This window comes from Drosophila hydei, unplaced genomic scaffold (genome assembly GCF_003285905.1).
Source record: "Drosophila hydei strain 15085-1641.00,03,60 unplaced genomic scaffold, DhydRS2 tig00000063-arrow-pilon, whole genome shotgun sequence".
In the NCBI taxonomy this organism is placed as follows: Eukaryota; Metazoa; Arthropoda; class Insecta; order Diptera; family Drosophilidae; genus Drosophila; species Drosophila hydei.
In genome coordinates, this window is record NW_022045657.1 from 3151366 (window position 1) to 3160033 (window position 8668).

At 35.9% G+C, this 8668-nt stretch overlaps 2 protein-coding genes across 2 annotated transcripts; both read right to left on the bottom strand.

Annotated features, from left to right (window-relative positions):
• Positions 1–706: 706 nt before the first annotated feature.
• Positions 707–2509, bottom strand: LOC111604860 (mitochondrial import receptor subunit TOM40 homolog 2). The gene is made up of 4 exons (XM_023323094.2): positions 2077–2509; positions 1688–2013; positions 1038–1262; positions 707–978 (listed from the first exon to the last, which is right to left on the bottom strand). The coding sequence occupies exons 1-4, from the start codon at positions 2356–2358 to the stop codon at positions 858–860; spliced, it is 954 nt and encodes a 317-aa protein (XP_023178862.1). The 5' UTR covers positions 2359–2509; the 3' UTR covers positions 707–857.
• A 1168-nt stretch (positions 2510–3677) lies between these two features.
• LOC111604873 (scoloptoxin SSD552) lies at positions 3678–4832 on the bottom strand. Its single transcript, XM_023323108.2, has 3 exons — positions 4609–4832; positions 4148–4548; positions 3678–3978 (listed from the first exon to the last, which is right to left on the bottom strand). The coding sequence occupies exons 1-3, from the start codon at positions 4813–4815 to the stop codon at positions 3693–3695; spliced, it is 894 nt and encodes a 297-aa protein (XP_023178876.2). The 5' UTR covers positions 4816–4832; the 3' UTR covers positions 3678–3692.
• Positions 4833–8668: the final 3836 nt, after the last annotated feature.

The following is an 8668-nucleotide window of genomic DNA, read 5'->3' on the forward strand; positions in this document are numbered from 1 at the left end:
GTACTTTACATAAAAATGTAGTTTATATAGTAGATTTATTAATATGTACAAATTGGCTGTAGCATGTAAAAAATGATATTGACTTCTTTTTTTATGCTTATCAAAACGCGTACCCCGCATATATTGCAACTCTAGAATGCCCCATTGCATTTTGGTACTGGGTATAAGAATATAATACAAATAAATAAAATTGATACCATAATGTAGTTCTCGATGTGCGTGTGTGTGAGTGAGTACAAGTGTGTCTGCGCTGCGTATACTTAATGTGCAGTGTGTGCCAGTATTACGAAAGTGCCAAAGTGCGTGTGTGTGTGAATACAAGTGTGTGCGTTGGCATTTTATAAATTTTATTTATACGCTTTCGAGTCAAGTTTGCTTTGGGGCTTCTCTGCAAAGCACCGCAAATGTATTTAAAAGTCCAAAGAATAGAAAAGCAGGAAATGGCAATTAGTTTGCCCAAGTGCTAAGCATTAAATGTAATTTAAGCTTTTCTATCGGTCTTGAGGATATTTGGTGTGCTTTTTCAGTGCAAAAGTCGCAATTTTAGAGCTGACCTAAAAAAGCGTTTACGGCATTTGAACGGCAGAGCTGTTGGTTGGCTTATCAACCGATTGGCCAACTCATGATTACTGCTGCTAAAAGGGCTTGTATAGCAGGCAATTTCAAATTGAAGCAAAATATTCCACAATATCTATAAGCAGTGGTTCTTTAAATATATTTTCGTTTTGCTTTGTCGTTATACACCGCCCATTAACTTACAAATTTCTTGATTAAACACCGAACATTTCTTAGATTGTATACACGACATTCTTTGATAATTTGGTAAAAAATATAATTTCAACATTAAAATAAACATTTCAGTCGCCACGTCTTAAACCGCTCGGATCAAGAACAAATCTCATTCCGAATGCAAAACGATCTGTCGGCAAACTCATTACCACACTGAAACCCATTTGCAGTGGTAAATGTGAAAGATATCTAAAGAAATTGAATAATTATCATATCCAATCATTATCAGTATTATGTATCTAACGTACTTGGTCCACATAAAGCCAACGAGCGCATCAGAATCGATCATGCCATGTACGGCACAGTTCCAAAAATTCCACTGATAGCATATGGTGGCAATTGTTTTGCGTGTACTGCGATTCCAGGCCAACAGGTTGGCCATCTGGATTTGTGGATGAATGCGCTGCCAATAGCTAACATCCAGACCTTGACGCGAGACGGTTGCCGCAAAGGAATAATGATGATGCGAGTAGCTAGAAGAGATGGCACAAATTTAAATTGGACAGTTTTTGCATCAGTATTTTCCATGCATAGACGCTTTACATATATATAAATTTATCTATAAGGGAAAATACTTGAATTGAAAATATATTTTAATTCTATTTTTTTTGTTAATTCACAGAAGTTCTTTTCTGTCTGTAAGGGTTTTCAGCTTATGGTTTGTTTAAATTATAGAAATAAATTAAATATCCAAGCTGCGTTCGATGGAGCTTTTAGAATTAATTTTAGCTTTGTTGACAGCTTTAAATTAGAATAATCTATAATAATCTACCCCTTTTACAGTTAATAATTCCTCTCAATACCAATCTCTACAATGAACTTGTCTTGCTTAGCACTTGCCGAGTAGGAATCGCCAACTGATAATATCTAAAGATCACTAATTTTGCCAAGAACTCACCGTGCAGCAAACGCCAAGTCTGTCATGAGCTTCTTCGGCTCATTCCATTCTAGTAGCAGTTCGCCACCAATTGCCCAGTGCTGGGTAATTGAACGCATTACGGACAAAGTGCAACGTCCGTTCTCATTGCGAACGTTGTACAAATTTGCTGTCCAAGTGTCGCTGGGTCGTGTCCATTCAATTGTGTATTGGGTTTCCACGGGGGTGTCCTCACCAGGCTTTTGGAGGACGGCCTCCATGCGTAGCGGCTTGAAGGGATAGTAAAGGATATTCAAATTGGCTGCCAATGTGGTCGGATGTATGTCACCAACGATTGTTGGCGTCAGCTGTAAGGAAAGATAATTCAATTGACCAATTGTGAGTATTTAGAGTTTCCAGTTCGAGCTCACCATGAAATCATCAAGCACACGAAACGTGTAAAGGCCCCCAAAACGAAAGCCCGCTGGTCTAACATGACTCAATACCCAGGCGGCCGATATGAACTTGTTTGGCGCCAATCGATGATAATAATCGAGCTCGACCCCGTCATAGAATTTTGGCATCACATTGTGGGCGAGACTGTGTAGCGTTTGAACATTGCCCGGATTCTTCTTGTTAGAGATGCCGCCGTATCGCTGAAAACAGGATGGAAACTTGTATCCACCAAATGGTGGACAAGAGTTGCAGGACATGCCACCTAAAACAAAATCAAATATTCAGCTATAATTGTGCAGAAGCAGCGTGAAAATGTATCTGAATTGAACTAGCTTGAGAGTCCTCAGCAAATTTTGGGCTTTTGTTATGTTTTTTTTTGTGGAAAACTGTTAATGTATTTTGTATTTAGAATAGTTTCCACACTCAATTAACAACAAACAAAATGTTATATTGATCTCCGTTTCTCACTGCTTCAAATATTCAAATATGTACGTACACATGTATATATATATATATATATATATGTATATATATATAGATGTAAATGTAATCAAACATTTATGAAAACCCCCAAAACATCAGCTGCCGATTGTCATTTTATGCGCCATTTCATGCAACGCTACAGCAAACGCCTGTCACTAAGAATTTTCTCTCTATCTTCCCTCTCTTATTTCTCTCTCTCTTCCTCTGTTGCTTACTCTGCCTTTCTTTCCCTTTCTGTTTTCTTGGTTGTCTGCGCACAGCTCTGTCATCCTTTTCGTCCTTTGGCACACCATTAGGCGCGTTTCACACTCTTTACATTATTTATAAGACATACAATTTGCCTCGCTTCCTTTAATACCCTATAACTGAGTATTTCTATTCACCGGCAAAGTGTATAAAACTATTTGAAAACTATATAAGAATAAACCAGTACATCTTGATCTGTCTATGGTCAAAAGTCTTGCCTTGTTTATTCATATATACTATTAAAAATTCATAACAATTTTATTTATATATTAAAGAATATATATATATATATAAAGACGCTTATCGATGAACTCATTAACGCAGTTTCGTTCAGTATTAATAGAACGGATTATACAAATTGAGCTGTGCACATTGTGTTCTTATCATTCCAACATTCAAAGATCTGACTAAGGATATTCAGACGTCGAATAGTCAGTTTAAGGCAGCCGTCCTCCTCGATTTTTGCCATTGCGATTGCCAGCGACTCATCTCATTGGCGATTCGGCATTTCATGTAATATTTAAGGCTTGCCACGAGTCCGGCGGATATAGTTTGCAGTTGAATCGTAGATGGAGTTCTGTTAGCCCCACGTTTAAGCGCAAGGTTGTAAAACAAACGAATGATAGTTTCTTTTCCTTTGCCGATTATGTTGTTTGATGTTGCGCTTGTGAATCATTTATTGCCAAAGCTTTGAAATATAATCCATAAAGAGCTAACGGAAAAATAAAGCTGCATGTAAATGTAGCTCAATATTAACTTTTTTATGTAAATATCAACTCATATATACATTATATATTCGAGGTACATGCTTAAGCTGAGACTTAATTTTGATTTATAGATCAAAGAATTTGATTTTCATATTTTACTTTATTTTAGACATTCTTAGTGCATCAAAGGATCTTCGGGTTATATCGTAACTGTATTTCTCGCCTCTGGCGCACAGATTACTATATCTTGTGTCCCGGTGTTGACATTTGTTGCCAGGCGTGGCGCCCCAGCTATACAGACGTTGTCCATCCTGTGTGTCGGTACCGAAGATGCAGCTGAGTATCATATATGTATATATGTTGCTCGTATAGCTGAGGGCAGCGCATCCAAATCGTGTATTGTACTCAATCAGAAGTAGGGCTGAATGTAATAGCGCTGTTCTAAAATGTTAAAGGAGGAAAGATGGATTTTTTAAGAGTTAAATTGAGAGAGAGGTATAGAGAGAGTCCTAGATATAGAGAAAGACATATGAGAAGAAGATAGAGCGTGAGAGAGGCAACGACCACACTTGTTCGCTCTCTATCTATCCTTCTCACACCTAATACTTACTGATCGTCGAATTCGGATGGTAAATGCAACGTTTGGTAACGTGTTATGCTGGGCACCTGAGCCATCCAGCTGGACGTTATGCTGCGGATAGTTTCTTCAGTGGCTGAGGATCGGTTATCGGAATGATAGCCATATAGTTCGACTAGGCGGCCAATGTGATTAAAGTTTATCGAGCACATCAAGGGTCGGGGCGACACCTGGCAGCGTTGCACGTCTAATCGAGCAAATTTGGCCAGCTCATTGTCCCAGTACATTTTGCCCATACGCGCTGCCATTGGCAAATTTCTATATTCCTTGCCGCCGGCTACACTGTTACGCAGCGTATTAAATATCTGCTCAATATCCTCCCTAAACTCCTTCTCCGCCACCAGATAGGCATTTTCTTGGCACTCTCCAATCGACTGCAAGTGAACGCTTTGACTTATCAAAATTGTATTAAGCGTGGTATAGTAAAAACTTACTCCATTATTATTGCACACTAAATTCATGACATAACAGGGACGAATGTTGCAGTGTTCTTCATCGGAAATCCTTATGTTCAGACATCCAAACCAAGGCAGAAAAGTCAGCAACGACAGCAGCGCCAGCAACTGGTTAACTCGCATCGTAAGATTCAATAGCATTACTCGTATTCCAAAGTACATCTGATATTTATAGTCCATGCACATAGGTAGCTAATATAAATTGGTTTCTTGTGTCATGAAATTGAACAGAAAAGGTGCCTCAACCGTTAGTCATTAGAAATTTGTTTGCTATCAGTTACTCAATTCACGTCGAATTGTTAATACTCTATTCAAATATAGAATATACTAAAAACGTATTCTATAAAGCTATGGTATAAAGCTAACTAACGATCAGAATAATGTTTACTAAAATATATCAAACAAATTACATATTCTTACCATAAAACAGAGACAAACAGATATCCTCTACTCGTAAGGTTTTCATCTGGCTAGAGTAATAAATGCAACGCGTTTTACAAACAGATATTAATTTTTCGTTCCGAAAGTTTACCAAGAAAGTGTGATTAAGTGAATTTATTTAACAATGTGGTTTACTTCAATAAATGCTAAATATAAATAAACATTTAACTAATGTGTTTCCAAAGAAATCGTGAAGTATCGACAAGTTGCTTCAATTAGCGCGCATGCCTTTCGTAAGGGCATAAGAGCAATAATGAGAATGACGCTGCCAGTTGGCTTACTAAGCCGATTTTCAGTTAAATTCATGAAACAAATGCAAAACTTGTTTATTCAACAGCTAAGTCGCGGCTTGGACTTGAGTATTATTCTTTGATTCAAAGGCAGAGACAGAAGAGGAAGAGAGAGAGAGAAAGAGAGTCGTTTGTCCATTACTTATTTAGATGTCGCACTTAAATTTGTCACTCAAACAACTGAGCCGCTACTCAGCCTCCGTCACAGAACGTCTTTGGATGGCGCACAGGACTCAGTTTCCATTTGCCGCCATTTGCTCTAATTTAATATGCTAAAATATTGCAAGCCGCATTCTCAAACGCTAAATCAAAGCGCAGCGACCACAAAACTTTTCCCAACCACAAAGCTCAAACAGAGCGAAGAAAAAGAGGCAGACGGAGATTGAAAATAAGCTGAGAATGAAAATGGAGTTGGAGATATGCAGATGGGAGATTCATGAATAGACATTCAGGCAGTGAGACCGCATTATAATCATAAGTAAATATAGCAGGAGCAACTCTCTTTGTTTTCTAAATGTAATTTAATTAAGTTGCAGTTTTGAAGTTAGAGACTAGTAAATACCCTGTGCTCTGTAGGAAATTATGATTTGCAACTGTTGCAAAATTATTAAGATTCAAAAAAAGCATAAGAAAGACATATTATGAGAAAACTAGGAAAAAATCAAGAACTCTCGACTAGAAAATACCTGCCAAGAAATTTTAGATCAATAAATAAAACCTTCGGATATATATAGAGTTAAAGTCTTTAATATTAGGATAAATTAACTTAGTAATTGAATAGAAGATTTGTGTTTAAATATACACATTAAAAGACTTATAAATCAATATCAAATCTGGCTTTTGTTGTATGAAACGAAATGATTTTCGAACCATTTAATAGTTTTACTTTCTCCTATTTGTTTTTTCCTATTATATTTCCGGCCATAGTGTTTATTATGATATTTATGCAGAATTAAATTTAGTTTTCTGCTTTAAATGTCTCATTAAAATTACCTTTACATGCAATTTTTTTTATTAATTTAATAAACGTTTTTATATCTGCTCATGGCATTTATTTACGTTTACGGGTTTATTTGTTAGTCAATAAATATAATAAAGAATTGAGTTTAGCAATATTCGCAATTTCGCTTTGTCGTGTTTCGCCCGCGGACACGCCCCCAAGAAAGCTGCAAACATTTAACTTATGAGCTTTTTCAATCAGTCGAATAAAATGGGGCGTGGTATTGCCGCCTCCTCAATACACAGAAAAACGAGTATTCAATAGCATATAAATTAAAATTGAAATATAAATGACAGGCTGGCATGAAAAAAACTTTATATATATGTGTATAGACAACACTTAAAATATTTACTGTTCTGGATAGTGGAAATTGTAAAACATTTCTCATATGCACGAAATATCAGAAGACAAAAAATATGCAAAATAAACGAGGAGGAAATGCGAACTGAAACAAATTCAATCGCATTGAAATCTACAAAAATGTATTTATTTATTTGCATTTGTATTTTATTTATTTGCAACTTGTTCGCCTGTGTAAAATGCTCGGAGCAGACGTGTTTATTTTTTTAATTGCTCATTGTTTTTTATATATTCGCCATATAATTTAATTTTATTTATTTCTCGCAAAAAAATCAATTTTTTTTCTTTGTAACAAATGCGAAATATATTTTCAATATTTTATTGAGCTTTTTTGCAATTTTATTTATTTGTATTTATTATACATATACGTGCATTTGCATTGATCACTGAATTTTTTAGTTTAAAAAGGGGGCGTGGCCACACTTGCAAATTCGTTATCAATAAATGGTATTTGCGTGTTGGGCAATTTTATTGTGGGCAGATGTCCACAGGCAAAAGTTTTATATTGAACCAAAAATATATAAGCTTAATGAGTAAATATATAAGCTTAATGAGTAAATCGCAAGCGATTTTACAGATATTTATTATAAAGGCGAACCAAGTTTGATTTTTTCCATCTTCTCGTATTTCTGCTTTATACTTAATCTATGTATTTTCAGATTAATTATCATTTCTATTATTTTCAATTTCACTCCGAATTAAGTCTGTGTGCAATTGACTTAAGCTTCTGCTTGAATCCTAAACTGTTGTGTAAACACAGCTAAGGTTTGTTCTCTTGCATTCTGGTCCATTAAATATTTACAAAAAGCGGACTACAACTCAAAGTGACTGCAAATTGACAAGCCCTGGCCCCGAGGCACTTTTACTGATTTTCCTTTTTACAAATATTTGCATACCTTTGCCTCTATGCCGCTATGCTTCTGCGCCTCAATGACTCTCTGGCTGACTGACTGTCAACACGTTGTTGAGCAAAGTGAAGGAGTTTCCAAAGTGTTGACTGGCACTTGAGCACGAGCACGATTTGCATTATGTACAGGTTATCGATAAAGATGCGTTCGCAGATCCACAGTTCTCGATGCCTTTTGTCAGTTTGGCCAAGTAGCTATGAGCGAAGTGTCCTTAGTTTGGGCATCGCCCATCCATTATTTTGTAATTATTTAAGTGCCTTTTGGGCAGCCACGCCTATCATTGATCAAGGCCAGGGCCAGAGCGAGGCAAGCTGCCCGGGGTCAGGGCCAATAAGTGAAAAAATCAAAAAGCCATAAAAACTGTACACAATCGAAACGTGCAAAAGTTGCTTTTTGCTAACGCAAGCAGCGGCAACAAAAAGAAATAGCAGGATGAGTGAATACCGACTAGGAAATACTCTATAAAGAGTATATATATATATAAATCATGTATTTTAATATTTAAGTTAATACTTTTAAATGAAGTATATTCAGTTCGATATATTCTGATAGGGTATGTGCTGAGCACGCAAACTATAAATATTTATTTATTGCATATCTAACCAAACCAAAAAATACAAATATTTATTAAATTTAATTAGCAAATAATTTATATTATAATATACCTCTATGCATTTCTGTGTATCTATATATTTATATACAATGAGATAGATGCCTCCATATTAATACTTAAATATCAAATTTGCCATAACAAAAGCTTCAACTAAGAACCATATTCATTAATTTTCAGCTCTACTTGATAGTTCTAATATTGAATAATTAACGAATTTATGTTACATGTTTTATCGAGAGATTCGATGATATTTAGTTAGGGCATTCCGAAGATGGCAGGCAACAAAATCAAAGTGCGGCTTGTGAACTTTTCTTTACCAATTTCATTTTTTTCTTGTGATGGCAAGATTTTCTTTGAGGGCGTGGAGTGATGGGCAGTTTCTAAGCGAAAATCGACTCGTAAAAAAGGGAACGTTGGAAATAAAAAA

Coding starts and splice junctions, on each gene's coding strand:
- LOC111604860 (XM_023323094.2), bottom strand. CDS start 2,358: ATGTCCTGCAACTCTTGTCCACCATTTGGTGGATACAAGTTTCCATCC. Junction 2,014..2,076: donor GTGTGCTTGATGATTTCATG/GTGAGCTCGAAC, acceptor CTTTCCTTACAG/CTGACGCCAACAATCGTTGG. Junction 979..1,037: donor GTTGGCTTTATGTGGACCAA/GTACGTTAGATA, acceptor CAATTTCTTTAG/ATATCTTTCACATTTACCAC.
- LOC111604873 (XM_023323108.2), bottom strand. CDS start 4,815: ATGTGCATGGACTATAAATATCAGATGTACTTTGGAATACGAGTAATG. Junction 4,549..4,608: donor TAGTGTGCAATAATAATGGA/GTAAGTTTTTAC, acceptor GTTCACTTGCAG/TCGATTGGAGAGTGCCAAGA. Junction 3,979..4,147: donor CCATCCGAATTCGACGATCA/GTAAGTATTAGG, acceptor TTAACATTTTAG/AACAGCGCTATTACATTCAG.